Genomic DNA, 22,005 nt, shown 5'->3' on the forward strand with positions numbered 1-22,005 from the left:
GTTCCTACTCCTCGACCTGCTCCTCGACCTGTTCCTGCTCCTACTCCTCGACCTGTTCCTGTTCCTGCTCCTACTCCTCGACCTGTTCCTGTTCCTGCTCCTACTCCTCGATCTGTTCCTGCTCCTCGACCTGTTCCTGTTCCTGCTCCTCGACCTGTTTCTGTTCCTGCTCCTCGACCTGTTCCTGCTCCTCGACCTGTTCCTGCTCCTCGACCTGTTCCTGTTCCTACTCCTCGACCTGTTCCTGTTCCTGCTCCAAGACCTGTTCCTGCTCCTCGACCTGTTCCTGCTCCTCGACCTGTTCCTGTTCCAGCCACACAGTCCACCCTGGAGCCTGAGCAGGTCGCTGCACCTGTCCCGAGGCTGGAGTCGATCACCAGATCCAGCAAGAAGTCAGGTCCGGTGAGACCGTTCTCAAATGAGCCAGTTGAGGAGCGCTGGCTTATTAACTGTACCACAGAGCTCATCCCTCTCCAGCCTACCACATTCTCTATTATGGATGATGCGATCCCACCCAATATCTTGCCCACCCCATTGTCACCATCTCCATTGATTCCATCATATTTCCTGGACTTATCTACCCCACTGGTGTCTCATAGCACCTCAACTCTGCCCTCGCTACTGATTCCCGCCAGCTCGTTGGCTCCACCTCGGGCTCTTTCGACACCAGCTTGGCTCTGTGATACGGATCCCCAGGCTACACTTCAGTTCTCCAGGCCCAGTTCTCCACCTCGACTTGTCAGCTCTTTGGATCCGCCTTGGCTCTACGCTCCCTCAGTTCCGTGGTCTGTCATCACTAAAACTCCACCGGGCTCTCTCATCCCTCCAGTTCCACCTTGGTCTCTCGTCACCCTGGTTTCACTGTGGACTTCCGGGCCTTCGGCTGTGCCTCAACCCTCCACCCCTTCAGCTTTACCGGGATCCTCCTTCCCTCTGGTTCCACCGTGGTCCTCGCTCCCTCCGGTGTTGCCCCGTTCTGCCAGGTCCTCATCTCCACCTCGGTCTCTCGAGCTGATAATGCCACCTTGGCCCTCCAAGCCTGCGATGTCAACCTTACGGCTTCGCTATGGTCTCCAGCTCGTCCCGCTCCACTGCCATCGGTCGATGCCCTAGGCTCCGCCCTGTAGGACGTTTAGGACTCTGCATTGGCTCCTCCCTTCGCCAGTTCCACCTTGCTGTTCCTATCTGCTCTCCCTTCCTGTCTCCTGTCAATCTTCAGACTCTCCTCGTCCTCCAAAACCTCGTCCTCCTCCAAAACCCCCTCCCTCCACAGATGGACTTTTACATTCGGCGCGAGGTTGTGCCTTGCAGGAGGGTGAAGTACTGTCAGTATTATGTTGTGTCGTGTTCATTTCTGTGTGTTGGTTTCATGTGCTTCAATTCAGTCTTGATCACCTGCTAGTCTCCTTGGTTACTAATTGCGTTCAGCTGTCTGTCGTTAAGTTCCCTGTGTATTTATACCCCCTGTTTCCTTCAGTTCATTGTCGGTTCTCGTCTATATGTGAGTAGTTTGTGTGATTGTTCTCGCTGCCTTCCTCCATGTATATCTTTGTGTTTATTAAAGAAAGTTAGCATTTAGTCTTCCTCATCTTCATTCTGAGAACTACCACATCAGTTGTGACAAATTATATATATTTTATTCAAAGTAATGATCTTTTTCATGTTTTAGTTTTCATAAAAACAAATTCATAATGTTTCATCAAAATATAGTAACTTTCTCCACTTCAGCAACAACCCTTTCCCCTCGAGACTTTTTTTTTTTTTTTGTTAACATTGTATTAATAAAATATTATTATTCCTCCATAATCAGTCCATCCTGATCATCACAGCACTTTTACAAACTGTCGCCTGTGTCTCCATGGTGACTGATATTTTCCCCCTGTGAGTCGAGAGTGTCGTTCAGTCTATAAATAACTGGACAGACGGTTCGTCCTTCCATTAATTGGTCTGTTGATGAATCAGACAGTACATTATGATAGAGAAATTCATATTATTTTTCATCATCAATAATTCCATCATGCCAACAGAGGGATGGATGTTTTTCACATTGATGTTAATCTTTTTATCAATATTTTACAAACACACAGACAAATTCTTTAGGGAGACGGAATTGAGTTTCCGAGAAAGACTGTTATGATAGAAACACCTGAGTGACAAATAAAAGAGGAGAGCAAAAACAGTCTGTTTGATCCTGCAGTGAAAAACCAGAGTATGTCATTCATAGAAAACGCAACGTTTTAAACTTACATCAAAGAACCGACAGACAAACTGTGTGAATGTGTGTGTGTGTTTGCTTGATTCCTTTGAAAATGAAAAACTGACTACTGAAGTCTCTTTCTTTCACTCTCTCTCAGAGAAACGTTGTAAAATGTGTTTATTATTGAACTTAAATCTTACGAAACCTGTCAAGAACAGTCATGTTTCACCTCAAAATCAAAAGAAAATATATTTTGTATGAAGACAATTATTCCTATTGTAGCTTACTGTAAGATTTCTGCCATTTTGACAAATTTTAAATGAATATTAAACAATAATGCAATGTAATGTAATTCAAAAACTACATTGTAATGTATAGTATGTGTAACAATATATATATACACACAGAGCCTAAAACTAACTTTTTGCAGGTGACTTATAAAAAATATTTTTTACCGGCCATGAAACTGTTTTTTCAGGCAGTTTTGACACCAAAGTTTTAGATACCAGTGAAAATTCACAATTCTCTATTCCAGTTTTAATACCACAGCTAAACTAGTAGCCTGACTAATATAAATTTTAAACATTACCTGAAAACTACTGTTACTTGTTTTTGACAGAGTCACTGAATAAAGTAATAAGGTGTAAAACAACACTGCATAGTCTTCACTGTATAAATTAACCAGATTAATCCTTATTAAAGTTACAAAAGTTATTCAGCCAAGAGCAGCGAGTGATATTTTCTTTGTCCTTTTTTGTCTGATTAACATTAAAAACACAGGAATGTATTTATTTTATCACTATATTTGAATATTACAATGAAATAAATTCTGTTTCATAAGCGAAATCACGAAGAATTTTGCCATATTTCTATATTTTATCTGCAGACAATGATGTTGCTGTAGTGAAACTGAAAGCCATTCAATGGTTCAGAATCAGATTTAATTAAAACATATTTATATCTTAAGAAGTATTACTATTAATCTGGTTTATTTCTGATCATTTTGTTTTGGCTAGTAGAGGCTCTGAATGGCTGGAAACTTAAAAATGTGATTTTCAAAGTTTCAAACCCTGTATTTGTTTGTCTCTCCTTCTAGTTGTTCACTGTGTGAGATGTTCTCTGTGCACTTACAGTCTGCCTCTCTCTCTTCGCAGTCTGTTCGCAGTATTCCCGAGGAGTGTTCGCGATCTTCGGCCTGTACGACAAGCGCTCGGTCCACACGTTGACGTCGTTCTGCAGTGCGTTGCACATCTCTCTGGTGACGCCCAGTTTCCCCGCCGAGGGCGAGACTCAGTTCGTGCTACAGCTTCGGCCCTCCATCCGGGGGGCGCTGATGAGTCTTCTCGACCACTACGACTGGAGCCGCTTCGTGTTCCTGTACGACACCGACAGAGGTAAGGAGCGTCAGAAACACACACTCATCAAACATGTCAAAGCTTTGTGTCAGCACTGAACTCATCAGGGTTACAGGGTTCGAGCTGACGAAACCAAACCAATCAACTTTCTCTGATCCTGAGTTTATGCATAACTATGGAGCACATGCATATGAAAGTGTGACATCAGTAGTGAACAGCCAATCAAATGCTGTGAAACTGTGATTCAGTTCTCTCTTCTGTTGAATATTGAGCTGATTGATTATGAACACATTTCAAATCTGACATTTATTTTGGTTAGGCTTTATTATTTTAAGGTGTCATTGTTACAGTGTAATTATATATTTAAGTACTGAGTAAAATTAAGCAACTACAAGTACTTACTATAGGGTTAGGGTAGGATTAGGGTTTGGTTGGGTGTTAGTTGCTTGTAATTATGCATAATTTACTGTTATTGTTACCTTTATTTTAAAGTATGTGCACTTGTACTTAGGTGTACTTACCTAAGAAAGTACTTGTGTTATAAGGTAAGGTTAGGTTCAGGGTTAGCACCTAGTTATTACACAGTTATTGTAACTACTATAATAAGTACATAGTATGTACATGGGAAACAGGACTGTAAATTAAAGTGTGGTTACACTTTATTTTACGGTGTCATTGTTACAGTGTAATTATATATTTAAGTACTGAGTAATATTAATTAAGTGCATGTACTTACTATAGGGTTAGGGTAGTATTAGGGTTTGGTTGAGGGTTAGTTGCATGTAATTATGCATAATTAACTGGTAATATTAATTGTAAGTACATGTAACATATGTAACAAGGACAATGTAAAATAAAGTGTTACCCATTTTATTTTAAGGTGTTCATATTACAGTGTAATTATACATTTAATAACTGAGTAATAATAATTAACTACACGTGCTTACTATAGGATTGGGTTTTGGTTTAGGGTTAGTTGCCTGTAACTACTGTTACTACTACAGTGATTGCATGTAACATGGACACTGTAAAATAAAGTGTTACCCAAGTCATTTTAAAGCTAAAACAGCGAATTATGCCGGATAGCACAAAATGCATCGTTTTCTTGATTTTGCGTTGTATTCGGCGATCGTGGAATCGCGGAAAACTGGAGGGAATGTTTGATGTTACATCAGGATTTAATGAGCGTCGTTCTGATTCATCACCAATGACTTATTGACTATAAATTAGTCAAACGTTTCTTTTAGATATTTTTGAGATCAACACCATTGCTACTGTACATATCGAAAACATAAATCTACAAAAGACAAGACTGATAAACATATAAACACTGAATGTAAATTTACTAAAGCTTAAATCTACACAATTATACCTTCACAAATACACTCTTAAAAATGAAGGTTCTGTATTGGCGTCGACGGTTCCATGACGGAACATCCACGGAACCCTCCATTCCACAGAAGGTTATTTTTAGAATGTTCACTGAAAGCCTCTTTAACCCTTTAGAACCTGAAGCTAAAATAGGTGTTTTTCACATATTTTGATTTTTTTGACAGTACAATTCTAAAACTTCATGTGCAAGGTGTCATCTTTTTCAGAAATAGATAAGCTTTCAACAAATTACAGTTATTGACCATCACTGTGTGTGGTGAGTTTGTAAATAGAATTTAAATAGACAAAAATAAAAAAAACGAGAATAAATGTACAGATTTTTAAACCCCCAGAAAAATCATGAACGAAAGAAACTTCGTGACATTGGGTTGCACAGGTTTCATTTAGGACACTTTTTTTCACACACACACACACACACACACACACACACACACACACACACACACACATACAAATGCACGCATTCATAGGCATGCAAACACACACATGCACACACCACATGCTTAGATACGTGAAAGAGTGACGGCCATCCGCTTCCCAAGTTTCATTAAAAATCATCCCAATCCCCTCTTCTGCTGTCTAACACTTCTTTCACCATGTATACACCATGTATTTGTTCGTTTCTTTGATTAGTTTATGCAATCCAACTCTGTTCAAATCCTTTCTTCCCGCTCTGCCAGAAAGCTGCTGTCATTTGCAGACGGAAAGCATGACATTACCGTAATAAGCCATATACGTATATTGCCGAAAAGCGCATGTTGTCTACTGTCAGGGGCGATTTGAATGGTTTTGATGGTTTTAATTGGTTGAAGAGTTAGGGTAAAATGAATACAGCTTGCATGTGTCTGCGACGACGCAGCCGGTTCTAAAGGGTTAAAGAGCCAGAAAATGCTTCTTCTATGTTTTGGAAGCTTTATTTTTTTAAAGTGCGCACACATTTGTAGCACATCTGCGGTCTAACTCTCTTGTCTGGCATCATGGGAGTCCTGGAGCGCGGCTAGACCAGTCTGTGTGTGTGTGTGTGTGTGTCAGGCCTTGTAGAAAGGGAGAGTTTCCTGATAGGGTTTGCCAGGCTGCAGTTGGCTCTTCTCCGGCCCAGTTTAAGCCCAGCGCTGGGCCAGTGAAGGCCCGAGATCTCGCTCCTGCTGTTCTTCCACAGCGCGGAGGTCAGTGGAGCGTTAACTGCTCGTCCTCGAGCCCAGAGCGACACCAGAGTCGTTCAGTCATCCGTGATCTCCCGCTTAAAGGCGAGAAAGAGAAGCTAATGGATCTACTCGCATCCGCTTTCTTCCCTCATCTTTTCTTCATCTCCTCTCTTGATTAATAAGTGCTGAGGCTCGAATTTGACCCCTAGTCGTTCAATACGAGTTGCTTTATCTGAGGAACGACGCAGCATAATGTTTTTTCCAGTCAGTTTTGCTTGTTTTTTTGTTGATTCCCTGCGGTTTATCCGGCTCGGAGACACTTGCGTTGACCTCACACCTCCGTCCACAGATCTGCATTGCGGAAATATCCCCGTCCGCTAAAACGTCTCCTCGGATCGCTCGCTAGCACACATGTGAAACGGTTAATCGCAGGGGAACGTCCGGCTTGTCTAGAGGCGTTAGCGTCAGCGGCAGCGGTGAAATGGAGTCAGGATGCTTGTGGAGAAAAGAAATCTGTTCATTTGATTCTCAGCTGATTGAACTAAACAAAAAGGACTGAGACTTTAGATGTAAAACAACGAACAACAGTTTGTCTTGTAGCGTGATTAACACAGGAAAGCTTATTAAAAAAGACACTTTTACATTTATACAGAAAACAGCAATGAAATGAGCAGAAATGTCTTTGGGGTGTGCGATATTCACAAAAAATTATATCTCAATATTTTATGGGATATTGTTGATTTTGCTGATTTCTCGGGTTGTTTAGGCCTAAGTTTTCATATTCCTCATGTTAGTTCACAGCAGTGACAGAAATGAACTTTTGCCACCTTACAATGATTCCAGGGGCATTTTTACCATTAAAAGATATTTTTTCATAACCTTATTAGATGAATGCATCATCTTTTTTGTCAGATTTTTTTTTTTACATATTATTTACAAATGAAATCATCAACAAAATACATTTTTGCACTGCAGAAGTGGCACAGAAGCTGCAAGCTGCTAAAGCAGTATTTACTCCAGGGTTCCCACGGGTCCTTGAAATCCTTGAAAGTTTGTGAATCGGAAAGTTCGGAAAGTTTTGGAAAATAAACATACAAAAATACGGATCCTTGAATGTGCTTGAATTTATTTAGTGGAAGTTTTCTGGAAAAAAAATCCATATTATTCCTTCCGGTCCACTAATGTGTTATTTCGCCAACACTTCGTGGCCTGTGCATACTAGCATTAGTTACGCGCATTACTAGCTTGCTTGATTTACGTTAGTCACGCGCATTTACGCGTTACGTTTAGTGTTTCCCGCGTGAGGTACTTTGTGTTGTACGTTGTCATTACGTTCACGCGCACGAAACTACTACGATGGTACCTCAACGTTTCATAGTTTCATGCAAAAATGTATACCAGATCATTTTATAATACAGAATAGGGTGTACCGAATATTCTTCAGTTGTATGCAAAACAGAAATATGACAAATAGAATATCAGATCACAAAACCAGTCTCGAGTCGCACGGGTATATTTAGCCAACAATACATTGTATGGGTCAAAATAATAGATCTTTTATGCCAAAAATCATGAGGATATTAAGTAAAGATCATGTTCCATGAAGATATTTTGTAAATTTCCTACCGTAAATATATAAAACATGTATTTGTGTGAGTGAATGCGGCACAATCGCCAACATAAATGAACAACTTTAAAGGAGATTTTCTCAATGTTTCGATTTTTTTGCATCTCCAGATTCCAGATTTACAATAGTTGTATCTCGACCAAATATTGTCCTATCCTAACAAACCACACATCAATGGAAAGCTTATTTATTCAGCTTTCATGTGATGTAAAATCTCAATTTCATAAAATTGTTCCATGTGACTGGTTTTGTGATCCAGGGTCACATATGGCCTAAAATGTATGCAAAAAGAAGTTATTTAACACATGAAAACTGTAACAAGTTAACACGATGTAACCTCATTCTCACTTGAAGTGTGTCCCTACATTAAGTCTAGGGTATTGGACCTGGAAAGTCCTTGATTTTGAAGTTAACCAAGGTTTTATTGCATAAATACTGCTATGTGACTAATGTTTTAAACATAATATTTTGAACACACACACACACACACATGTATATACACACACACACATATATATATATATCATTGAGTCATTCATCCAACTGATTCATTCAAACGGTTGATTCATTCAGGAACCAAACACTGCTGTGTGTTGCTCTGAGACACACAATTGTTCTGTGTCTTTAAATGATTTAAAGCAACAACAGAAAAGTGAACAATATCTTCTCTATGGATCACTACAGCCCCGTGTATGTTAGTGGACGTTGTTTAATACATAATAATCCTCTTTATTTACATTATAACAGCGCTGGAATCGGCTCGGCTCGCAAACGTTAACAGCACAGTTAAACTAAAGTCTCCAGTGACAAAGCCATCGGTTCTGGCACGCTCACTTTAGCAGAGAAACTGGCCATCTGGAATGGACACGTTTGACCAGCGCTCGGTTCTGCGCGAGCCTAATGGTTTGACACTTTGGCCAGTTTCTCACAACTGCCTTTTCTTCATGAACACTGACTTTACACTGTTGGTAAACTCTCAACACGGCTGACCGGGAGCAACACGAGCCTCGAGTTTCAGAGAGACTCTGACCCAGTCGCAGTCTGGCCCGTGTCTGTTTACAGCTGGTATCAACCCTTTAAGACCGACGCTCCCGTTTGTGTGTCTCTGTTTAAGAGCCGATAGAAACTGAACCCAAGTGGCTAGCTCAATCATTATTTTTGCACACAAAACCAGAGACGTTCAGATCAAGCCAAGCGTTGTTTTCTCCCTCTATTGAGTCTGCACAAATTGCGTAAAATATGCGTTTACAACAAAAACACTAAAATGCATTGCACATCTTTGCAAAAAATAGATCTGCGATGCAATTTTAATAAAATATGTAGAAAAAAAAACTATTTAAATTTTAGTTTTGTTTATTGCACTTTTGAGCTATTTATCTAGTTACTATTGATTTATTACATACAAAGCCTTCAAATTGGGGGTGTAAGGATTGTTTTGATGTATGGCACATATGAAACTGCTCAAAGAATGACAGCACAGCATGTAGAGATGCTATAGCCCTATTCGGACGGGATTAACTTTACTAGGGTAGATGGAGTGATGTAACTTTACCACAGGACTTCTGTAATATTAATGGCCAATTCGCATCAGAGATCTCAGTAAAACCAGCAGAAGTGGGAGAGTAACTCGCTTTACACACCGCCGTCACACTCATGTGTGTATTATTGCTTCCTGATATCACGTGCTCAAACAACAACCTATATATATATAAAACAGTTATGTCCGGTGGAACGGTGTATTAATTAACTTCAGATTGTGTTGGTAATAGACACTTATCTAACGCTAAAAGATGTTTCGCCTCTAACAAGTGCTGTCGATCTTCTCTCTGATCTGAATGGTGTGTGTGAAACACTTGAGTTTTGCCACAGACTCGTTCCAGCGTCTAGAACGCAACTGATGCTTTTTCAAGCGTCTCCATACTTGAAAAACTGCGGAAAACTACTTTTAAACAGGAAATATTTACATACATATTTACAGCGGGTCTATCCGCACGGGGTTAGCATCACCTGAGGTCATTTTCCCAGACCTTTTTACTGAAGGTAAAAGTCGCCGTAATCTTTACCGACATTGTCCGTGATGATCACTGAGATATACATTCGGACGGGACTAAAATCACAGAGAAGCTCTGGTAATAATTACTCTACTCCACCTCTCCATGTTAAACTAGTCCCGTCCGAATAGGGCTCAATATATACTCTGGTGGAATTGTTCTATGGCAGGTCATCAAGGGTTAAGAAGGGTTAATGATTGGATCCAGGGTTATTATAGTTTTGCATTTTTCATTAGTTTTTATTTTTATTTCGTTTTGACTTTTTGTTTTCAAATTCAGTTTAGTTTTAATTAGTTTTTAAAGTGGGTTTGCTAGTTTAGTTTAGTTTTTATTTTTTGAAAATGCTTAGTTTTAGTTTAGTTTTTATTAGTTTTAGTGTTAGTTTTAGTCTTTTTTTGTAATTTGGGTTATTTGTCAGGGGCAAGATTCAAAAAGGTCGGAAAAAGTATTGTGTAATAATAACTCAACAAAAACATCATACAATTTTAGAAAAAAATTCACACCCCATTGAAATTCTTTTAACCTCTTACAAAATCCACACGCCATACCAAAAATCTACACATCTTCTATACAGAATTCACACCCTATACAAATACCACAGCTGTACAATTTTCACACCCTATACTAAATTTACCCTATACAGCCAATAGCCTAGTCATCTGGATTGAAGCAGCAAACATTCAGTGTAAAAGTAAAAAAAATGACATAACATTATTTAATATTTGAATCACAGCTTATATAGTGTTTTGACATCGACAACCACAACCAAAAAGTGCATTTTACCTCAAACTTGCGACTAGTTAACTTTCTAAAGAAGGCGCAATCGCTTCTCGGGTCGACATTAACACACTGACAAAATTATAATCAGAATTTAAAATATTTTTATACCACTTTTTAATGTGTGATTGTGTAAAGGTGTTCACGAGATAGAGATACCAACCTTTCGCGAACTTGCTTTCAACGTCGAACGAACACTCGTTCTCATGGAGACGCGGTGCACGGAGGGGAGGGGAGGGGCTGTGTGTGTGTGTGTGTGTGTGTGTGTGTGTGTGCGCACGCGCGCGCATGTGAGAGACGCATGGGGAAAGGAAATGCAGCTGAATGAATACGCTGCGTGTTTTAAATAGCATTAAAAAATGAAAGACCTTGACAAAGACGAAAACTAAGGACATTTACTCTGTAATTTTATTTTATTTTAGTTAGTTTTGCCAAACACACATTACAGTTTTAGTTAGTTATCGTTTTTTTGTAATGCCTCGTTTTTATTTTTATTTCAGTTAACGACAATGTTTTTTCCCACCTAGTTTTCGTTTTTTCGTTCGTTTTCGTTAACGATTATAACCTTGATTGGATCACAAGTGGACGACTCTAAATACAGACACGGGTCTAAAAGGTTTAAAGCTTGTCCACTTTCCACAGGAAGTCGAAAACTCATTCGACCGGATGTTTCGTAGTGTGTAAACGCTCATGTGATCGAATGTGTTCAAACAGCCACTAAACACCGTCTTCTCTCCGTCTGCTGACCTAACACGTGAGCATTATGGGAAGAGCTCGAGTCAGACGGGGTTTAAACTGTCGACTGGAGACACAAGTTTGGTTTGAAGAGGAAGAACGTACCAAACACAATGTTCTCTCATCATTCCTGATGTCTAACACACACTCACAGCGTTCGGCTGGTCTCGCGTATGTCAGAGCAGAAACTAACTGTGTTTCTCTGTCGTCTTCGGTCGTGTTCACATGTAAATAATCTTATTTCATCCATTAGATTGAAAGAGCTAAAAAAACAAACACATATATTTACCCGCCCATAGACCCTCGCCTCGAAGAAATCAGGACAGAAGTGGGTGAAAGTGGACAAAAGAGACGGATTAAAACACCAGGTGTCTCTCTCGTCTACTTGTGATCCGATCGACCAAACGCATCTTAACACCAGCTGTAAACAGGGCTACAGTCTCTCAGATCTTTATTCCTGCGCATTTCTCCTGAATCCAACATGTTGATCATGAGAACTGATTGTTCCCTGATTGTCCAAACCCTAATCCTACCCTAACCCTATAGTAAGTACATGTAGTTAATTAATATTACTCAGTACTTCAATATATAATTACACTGTAACAATGATCCCTTAAAATAATAAAGTGTATCCTAAATTCACATACTGTGTACAGAACACATACGACATGAGGAGTGAGAGGAAGAGTCTGTCCACACACACACACACACACACACACACACACACACACACACACACACACACACACACACACACACACACACACACACACACACACACACACACAGACTGAGGATTGTGTACAGAGGATTCTCCAGGTCTCTGTCGGCAGTCTGTGTTTACTGACAGGACAGCTGGTGCTATTTCCTTATTATTGTGTTTGTGTGTGTGTGTGTGTGTGTGTGTGTGTGAGAGAGAGAGCTCATGGTCATCTGTGGTCTGTCTGTGTGTGTTGTGGTCTGTGTTATATCTGTTGCTCTCACATTCAGACGCTGCATTTGTCCTGATGTCCAAAGTCCTGCGGTGCGACTAAGGGCCAATTTAAAGGACATCTGTTGCTCTTGGCCGACATAACTGGCACACCGAGGCAGAACACACACGGGACATTTGGACCGGAGATGAAGCCAGAGCGCGCGCGCGCACACACACACACACACACACACACACACACACACACACACACACACACACACACACACACACACACACACACACACACACACCTGTAGAAACACACACACACACACACACACACACACACCTGTAGAAACACACACACACACACACACACACACACACAGTCTGGAAAGGTGAATTCAAAAGTGGCAAATTCAAATGTTACAAAAGAGTCTATTTCAAATCAATTCTGTTCTTTTAGAGCTTTCTATTCATCAAAGAATCCTGAAAAATAAAATGTATCAGTTTCCACAGAAATATGAACTGTTTTCAACATTGATAATAATCATAAATGTTTCTTGATCATAAAATCATCACATTATACTGATTTCTGGAGGATCATGTGACACTGAAGACTGGAGTAATGATGCTGAAAATTCAGCTTTGATCACAGGAATAAATTACACTTCACTGTATATTCACATAGAAAACACTTATTTTATATTGTAAAAATATTTCAAAATTTATTTACTGTAATTTTTATCAAATAAATGCAGCCTTGATGAGCAGAAGAGTCTTCTTTCAAATAAATATAAAAAAAAACCTTCATTATTCCAGACTTTTGACCGGTAGTGTAAATCTCTCAAGTATCAACTTTGTCTCCCATTTTTATTCAAAACAGACTCAAATGAGACAATAGTTGACATACAATAAGTGTACAGAACTATTATCCGATCATTTGCTCTTGGAAGAATTTGGAGAGAACGGATGAGAAATGATTGAGTTAATCTCTTCTAAAAGTCTACATTTCTAGGAGACGTAAGCAAGCGTGTCTATCTGCGCTCCATTCAATATCTATAACTGAGATGTACGAATATACGCATTATACGCATTTTAAAGGGGTGGCTGATTATGATTTCACTTTTCTAACTTTAGTTAGTGTGTAATGTTGCTGTTTGAACATAAACAACATCTGCGAAGTTACGACGCTCAAAGTTCAGAGCAAAGGGAGATATTTGCTTTTAAAGAAATCACTTTTTAAGGACTACAACAAACGGCTGGTAGAGACTACACCACATTCCTCCCGGGTTAGTGACATCACCAACCCTAGAATTTACATAAACCCGCCCCCTGAACACGATTTATAGATTATCAAGACAGAATATGCTAATCAATGACTAGAAGATAACTACACATAAGCTTCATAAATTCATCAACTAACCATTCAGAAATGTCCTGTTGCTTCTACATGTTGTCACTTCTTCTTGAGTCTCTCCATCATTGTCTGACTCCGGTTTGAACATAAAAGACTAAAAGTTTTTGAAATGTTCAGTGCATGTGTGTGTGTGAGGTAAAAGGACACGAGCTCTTGAAGCTCCGCCCCCTGTGCCGGGAGCAGCAGCTCATTTGCATTTAAAGGGACAGACACTAAAACTGTGTTTTTGCTCACCCTCAAAAAGTGACAATTTTAACATGCTATATAACAATATCTGTGGGGTATTTTGAGCTAAAACTTCACACACACACTCTGGAGACATCAGAGACTTATTTTACATCTTGTGAAAAGGGCATTATACTTTAAGGAAACTTTAAGTCCTTTAAGGAAAAGATATACTGTGGCATTAGAACACACAGACATTAGTGTTTTTGTGTTGTTCTTGCTAGGATACGCGATCCTGCAGGCCATCATGGAGAAGGCGGGTCAGAACGGTTGGCAGGTCAGCGCCATCTGTGTGGAGAACTTCAACGACGCGAGTTACCGGAGGCTTCTGGAAGACCTGGACCGGCGACAGGAGAAGAAGTTTGTCATCGACCTCGAGGCAGAACGACTCCAGAACCTTCTAGAGCAGGCGAGGACCACAGCACAAACATTACAATATTAATGTTCACCCCATTTACTTTCTTCATAGTACACACACTCCTGGTCATAATGTCAATGATTCATCTGTGCACGTTATTCCTAAAAAAAAAAAAAGTCTTTAGAATATTTCACCAAAATTTAATCACTTACTTTTCGATTCCTCCAACCTCCATGACACATTATTCTCTATCAAACGATTCACTACCCACAATGGATAAAATAAAATGTTCCCCTATGGCCTACATTATAAAAAAAAAAATTTAATTTTTTTTTTGTGCATGTGGATTTTTTTCTTCTTCACGGAAATACGTCACAATACGGAATAAAATAATTTGCGAATGCCATTTTATACTGATTTTGAAATTATTCTACAATATTTAAAATGCATTAAAAAAATATTTTCATAAATATTTTTATTTAAATATTTGGATTTAAAACAATCATTATTATATAGATTAAATTAAAATGATTGTATATTAAAATTACTATATAGATCTAGTGTAAGCACTTTGAGCCATTAACTGACTTTAAAATTAATCTGCAATATTTTTCAAATAAATATATTTTTCAAATGTAAGATTTTTAAATATACACATTTAAAAATATATTTAAAAAATCAAGTGAAAAGTGTAAATATTGACTTCTAATATAAATATTTCTAATATTTTTTAATATTTAAAAACAGTTTTATAATTCTAAAAAATATATAGCACTATAAGTGCTTTGAGCCATTTTGCTAAATAACATTGAAATTATTCAAATTTTTTAACTTTAATTTAAATCTATATATTTTATTATTTTTTAAATATTTAGACATTTAAAAATATATTTTAAAAAATATCATAAAGTGTAAAAATGTAAACATCAATATTTAAACATTTCTAATATTTTTAAATATTTAAAATCATAATTTTATACTTTTTTTACATTTTGAAATTATTAAAAAAATTTAACTTTAATTTAAAAATATACAGTATATTTTATTATTTTTTAAATATTTAGACATTTAAAAATATATTTAAAAAATATTATAGTGTAAAAATGTAAACATTAATATTTAAATATTTATAATATTTTAAAATATTTAAATACATAATTTTATACTTTTTTTTTTCCTTTTGCTAAATGACATTGAAATTGTTCTACAATTTCTTAAATGTTTTTCACTTTTTTTTTTTTAAAGATTTTTTAATATTTAGACAATTTAAAAAAATATTAAAAAAAACATACATATGAGTTGTTTTGCTAACTCACACCAGACTTCTCAACTAATGTCATGTCAACAAACCTAAAGGTGCACAATGATTGACAGGCAGATAGCCTTTCTGATTGGCTATAAAAGCACAGGCCGCCTCCCACACTCTTCTGTTGCTGTTTGCAGAGCCTATGACTGTCACAGCCACACACACACACACACACACACACACAAAACCTATTCCAGTAATATCTGTCAGGTAGCAGGAGCAGTTTATGGGTTGCACTCCAGAATACTAAATCGCTTACAGCACCTTTAAAAGGAAAGGCATAAAAACACGAAATCACAGAGAGCTGGAGGGATCACAGAGCGAGACGAACGATCAGTGCTTTCCTTCTCGTCTGCGATTTGTTATTTCCTCTGTTCTCTCTGTTCCTCACACACTCTGCCTGTCATGTGTAGTGAAACTCACAGTAACACGATGTACGGAGAGACAGAGAGACGAGAGCACAAGACTGCTGCCAAACAACCTGAAACTGACACATCACAGCGACCCGAGCTGAAGTTAAAGCAACTTCGCACATTTTAAACCCGCTTTGTATTGTTAAAATGTCAGTAGCAGGGCTTGACATTCACGTGTTTGCTCATCAGCCACTGTGACTAGTGGTTTTCCAAAGTTACCAGCCACTCAGCGTTTCCACTGGCCACCATTTTGACATCGATACCATGGGGAAAAACTGCAAAATAGATATTTTTAATATTGTCTCATCTTTGGCGGCCGGTATATTAGGCTGCTGTCACTTTAAGAGCTGACGCACAGATCCGTTATACTGTTTTATAGCCAATATACTTGTCTTTCTGTGCTGCACTTTGGGTGTGAGCAGAAAATCTGTTGGAATTAGTAAAATTATGCTCAATAAGCGCAATCCCACGCCGAAATTCAAGCCCTGTAACAGCAACAATATTCATCCGGAGTAAATGAATCGAGTGAGTGAGGAGAGGCGGGTTTGTGTGTCACTCGCTGTCAGAGAGATGAGAGAGAGAGAAAGAGCAGCTGGTATTGTGTTTCCAGCGGAAGAGCTTCAGATATTTCAGTATCGATATGTATAGAAAAATCTATATTTTTGACAACACTAGTTTGCACTAGTGAAAACCCACAGCCAATCAGAACAGCGTGTGGGCGGAGTCAGCCAATCAGAACAGAGTGTGGGCGGAATCAGCCAATCAGAACAGCGTGTGGGCGGAGTCAGCCAATCAGAACAGCGTGTGGGCGGAGTCAGCCAATCAGAACAGCGTGTGGGCGGAGTCTCACAGCACTAGAGAGTAATCTCGACGGCACTCGCAAGAAAATGGATAAGTAGCTACATAATCAAACTCACAAATATTACACCATTTTAAACATTATTAAAAACACACAGGCTACTGAGTTACTAAAATTATTTTTTGTCAAAGAATACACTTGTTTGTTCACAGTTTGAACGTTCTTGTTTCCATTTGTTTAATTTCAAGATCTGAGGTGAATTATCCACTGTTGCTTTTACAGCTTCAAAGCTGGAGCACTAAACGATGTTCAAAGTCACATTACACGCTTTTAACATTAAATAAAGCACATAAACAGCACCTGAGATTATCATCGCCACACTTTGTGTTTGTTGTTCCAGCGCGACGTCGCAGAAAAATAGAAAACGTTTCTAAAATAGACTCGTCGCGTGTCGCCGTCGCGGCCGGTTAGGACAAACACTCTTGATTAACATGGAAAATAACCTTTTATCGCGTGTCGTTAGGACACGGTGTAAAGGGGCGGGGCTACATAAGGTCTGTTTGACAGCACATGTTACACATATTTTCCTTTTTTGAAGTGATTCCAATCATATTTCAAGCAATTTAAAACCATCATGTTGAACAGTGCGCATCTGAAGTGTCTCAGCTGGAGGAAATAATACATTAATTATCGGCTTTAAAGCTACACTGTGTAGGATTTTCTCCCATCTAGTGGTGAAATTGTATATGACTACCAACTGAATATTACTTTCTAGCCCCTCCCATTCCGAGGGCGTTTTAACTCCTACGGTGGCCGTATTATTTCTAAATCTGCCGGCAGTCGCGAGTAATCTCCGCCTCGCATTCGTCACGGCGCCACTGAGTGTCAAACCGCGAAAGGCGAAGCTTGAATTTCCAGGTATGTCCCTCTTAGGCACATGTATAGATGGAGGCGCAACATGGCTGCCGCCATTCGAGTGACTCGCTTATTCTAAATGGCAGATTCTACGCCTATGAGAATACTTGATTAGTTGGTAGAAGTAATTACACATTAATGAGCACATATCTCATTGAAAGAACAAAGTGTTTTTTGCTAAGAACACTGTAAAAAATGATTTTTTGGTGAAGTAAATACTACTGAAAAAAAACAATGTAATTTACATGAAAAAGTTAGTTCAGGCAAGAATTTAAAAAACGAAGTAAATTCCATATCAGTACTTAATTCAAGCGAGTAGAAATGAAAGCGTAAATATCAACTCAATACAATTAAGTAAAAATTACTCAACTTTTCTGATACTGGGGTTCCCATCATGCACTGGACCTTGAATAATTAATGAGGTTAATTTTTCACTGGTTTCCAGCTGTATTTACACTGTTTTATCATTGCTTTTGTTGTCAGGATTAGTAACTTGCCATTTTGTGACATTTCGAGTACATTTTCTGCTCAAAATGACACATTCAAACACAAAAACGATCCATCAAATGTTACCGTCATTGTGTATTGTCTACCAGGTATTGAGGTCTTTGCATTCACATGATGCTTAACATCTGACATGCTATAGTATAAATTACTTAGATAATCTAAGTAAAGCACATACTATAAATGACTGGTATAATTCAATATTATTGTTTGAATGAAATGTAATACAAAGGAAATTTCAACTAAATAGATATTAATCAACCTTTTACTAGCCAAGTTAAAGTTACTTATTTTCTTTGTTACTTTCACTTAACAAGGTTAAGTAAAGTTTACTTAATTCCATATTCCAAGTAAATTTTACTTAAAGATTTCTAATTAAAGCTACTGATAAATATGTTTAGGTTTTTACTTGGCAAAGCTTTGTAAATTTACTAGCATTTTCTGAGTGGAAAAAGTTGCCTAGCTTTTTTTAAGTAAATGTCACTCCAAATTTTTTTCAGTGAATCAACTTAAAAAATTACACAGTATATCTTTAATATATGGGCAACATTTTCAGGCTGATAACGATAACATTAAAATGAACATATATCCGTCGATACCGATATATCGTGCATCCATATATTCACAGCCATTTCAAACTGAAATTATTGAACAGAATTACTGTATTTTTGATCGAAAAAAAAGGCAGGCCTGCTGGTCATAAGAGACTTCTTTGAAAACCTCATGATGGCCTGTGTACATTAGCGCTGTGGCGTGATGTGTATCAGCGGTAATGATGTTGGAGTCACAGCTCAGCTCTCAGTGTGTCTGATCTATGAACTCTGAGATTGCAGGGTGTGTTTGATTGTTGCACGGTCCGTCTGTTCCTCGGGCAAGACCTCGAAAGGTGCCCATCTATCAGCCTGACAGTAGATTTGGCAAATACAACTACACACACACACACATACCGTCTCGCAGTTGGACATCGTCAGGTACAACATCAACAGAATGTTGTCTCTACACGAGCTGCCAGTCCTGCCAGCGTGTTCCTGGATCTGGCATCTCACACAGACACCGGTTACACGCTAGACCAGGGCTTTTCCATCTTTTATATGCCACAGACTCCCAAATCATCCTGAAATTTAACCAAACAATGACAAAGTAATATTATAAATCTAAAATTAAGTTACTTTATAATATTTCTTTCTAGTCATTATAGTAATGCACAGTAAAATTAATTTTTTATTTAATTTTATTCAAATGTTTGTTTTTTCTTCTATTTTATCAATATGTTTTTTGTTTTTTTAAATCTGATTTAATCTATTTAACAGATTTATAACTATTATGGTTATTTTAATATTTTAATTTTTATTTTTATTCTACAAAATATTGTTGCTGTTACATTTTAAATCACATTTTTATTCATTTATTTATTTTTAATCTAACTCTGATTATACATATATATATAATATGTATATAATATATACCTGTATATATATATATATATTTTAACCCTTGTGTTATGTTGTAATTCTGTGCACTCCCCTTATGGTTCGGGTCAAATTGACCCTAATTGGATTTAATACAATTCCTCAAAAATCACACTATGAAAAACAACAAAGATTCAGGTACAAACTGTAAACTTTTAATATCAACATTTGTCAAATATTCCAAAATATATATATCTGAAGATATGATTTAATGAAAAGGTTTTTTAACCATTTTTTAAAACTGTTTTGTTTTGCCAAAATTTGAATATACATTATATTTATATATATTTGAATATAAAATTTTTTTTTTACAATTTTTTTTTTTTTTTTTTGCTTAGAACATTATAACTGAACAATTAATCAATTAATCTGAGCTCATTTTTCCTGCTGTCTATGTCGAAGTCTATGAATATATAAATGAGAGCTTATTTTACTATCTGTGTCTGTCAAAGATTCTGAACACCATGATTTAGCTTTTTCAAGTGTGTTTGGTTTGGGTTAGAGCACTTTTAGATACACTTACACTTTAGAACTGTTGAGTTGATGCCCTGACATACATAAAATAAATGTTTTTATGTTGTGTCTGTACAGTTGCTTTTGAATAGCTGCCTATGATGGTCAAATTGACCTGCGAACATCACAAACATAATAGTAATTTTGTTTGTATATGTAAAAAAAAAAAAAAAAAAACACCAGCATGTTGAAACTTTGCATGCATGCTCATGATGATAAATGCGAAAAAGTCACAAAATATAAAAAAAAAGAAAAGATTTAATATTATTTCAGGTAGCTTGAAAAAATAAATGATAGGTAATTTTTTTACCATCTGTGGCTGACAAAATATTTTTCTGTATTGAAATAAGTGTGGAAAACCTAATTTTGTAGCTTCATAAGGTAGTACAAAAATAAAATAAAGTATAACCAAGAAATGTTATTATTTTGGGTCCGTACAGTTGCCTTAGAGCGTTAAAATATGCGTGTCAAATTGACCCGCGAACATCACAAAAGTAACAGTAATTTTGTTTGTATATGTCAAAAAACACCAGCATGTTGAAACTTTGCATGCATGTTCATGATGATAAATGAGAAAAAGTCACAAAATATCAAAAAAAAAAAAAAATTGGTTAACCAGTATTTCCAGCAACTTTAAAATCTAAACCGGTCAAATTGACCCGCAACATAACACAAGGGATATATTATATATATATATAATATATATATATATTTTTTTTTTTTTTACTTTTTAACATTTTTCCTCTAGAGTTTTCTAAAACTCAAGCATGAATACACCATACTGGACTTCTGAAAGCACAAGAAAGTGGCTCCTTATAAAATCACAAGTGTAATTTTGAAATCAAATTGGCCACAACAACACAAAAAAGAAGTTGAACTGAAATTTTAACTGTATTGACAGGAAGAGTAATTTTCTGAACTATAATTCAGAGAAATAAGAGTGCACTCTTTCAGCAGCGCTGGTTCCGGAACTATTTTCTCCATTCATTTCTCCCATAGGGATTTTTAAAAAGTCTTTATTAAAGCGTTATAAGCCACGAACCAAACCAGTTGGCTATGAGGAGAATCATTACATTTCAGACTTTGATTTGAAGCAAAAAAGTAACTATAGAAAAAAAAAAACCCTACAGATAAATATACAACTATTTATATAAAAATCAGTTTAAATATGATGTACAGGCATATGCACATACACCTGCCAAGGTGTTTAAACAATACATAAAACCATAGAACTCAAAATGGCGTACTTTCTTTTTCACATGACTGTATATGCGCACACACACAACACACACACACACTTCAATTCTCTAATTGGTGAGGATTTTTAGCAGAATCATGGGTAATGTAGTTTTTAACCAGGAATTCTGTCATTGACAGGATTATTTAAAAAAAAAAAAGTTGTAATAATGCAGGCAAATGTCTTCAACAAAAACATATACGGCATGGATTAACAACCTCGTTGCTCACAGTAGGTCGGTCTTTAAAGGTTTATAAGTTATCTTTAAAAATCAATCCCTCTACGGAGTAAATGCATCGGATTTGTACTTCCGGGATCCGACTTCTGCACTCTATTCAACAAAAGGTTTTTACCATCCTGATCCACAACAGTTAATTTATTAGGTATGATGAAATCGATATATTCATTTGTATTTCACTTATGCATTTAAAACATTCATCCATCCATTCAAATAGGCCTATAAAAACTTCATATGAACTATATTTTCAACTTTCAAAGAAGGCTTCGTCAGGTTAAAACTATGAATTTCTTCAAATCTGAACTGCAATTAGTCTTTTCAATAAGTCTTTTCCCTATTGTGATGAATAATAGTTATTTTTATCAGGGCGGGGCTTGATTTTGTCCGTGGGGAATTGATTGGATGGTTGTGGTTTG

General features: G+C 37.3%; 1 protein-coding gene across 6 annotated transcripts in view; it reads left to right on the forward strand.

Annotated features, from left to right (window-relative positions):
* gria4a (glutamate receptor, ionotropic, AMPA 4a) overlaps window positions 1–22,005 on the forward strand; it is a 127,532-nt gene that overhangs the window by 30,230 nt on the left and 75,297 nt on the right. For all 6 annotated transcript variants that reach the window (XR_014628639.1, XM_084418470.1, XM_084418471.1 and 3 more), the window contains exons 3-4: window positions 3,352–3,591; window positions 14,062–14,246. Coding sequence is in view for 5 of the 6 variants with exons in the window: in XM_084418470.1 (XP_084274596.1) it covers window positions 3,352–3,591; window positions 14,062–14,246 (425 nt within the window). In the remaining variant the exon portion in view is untranslated. The remainder of the gene's footprint in view (window positions 1–3,351; window positions 3,592–14,061; window positions 14,247–22,005) is intronic.

Source organism: Rutilus rutilus (assembly GCF_951802725.1).
Source record: "Rutilus rutilus genome assembly, chromosome: 9".
NCBI lineage: Eukaryota > Metazoa > Chordata > Actinopteri > Cypriniformes > Leuciscidae > Rutilus > Rutilus rutilus.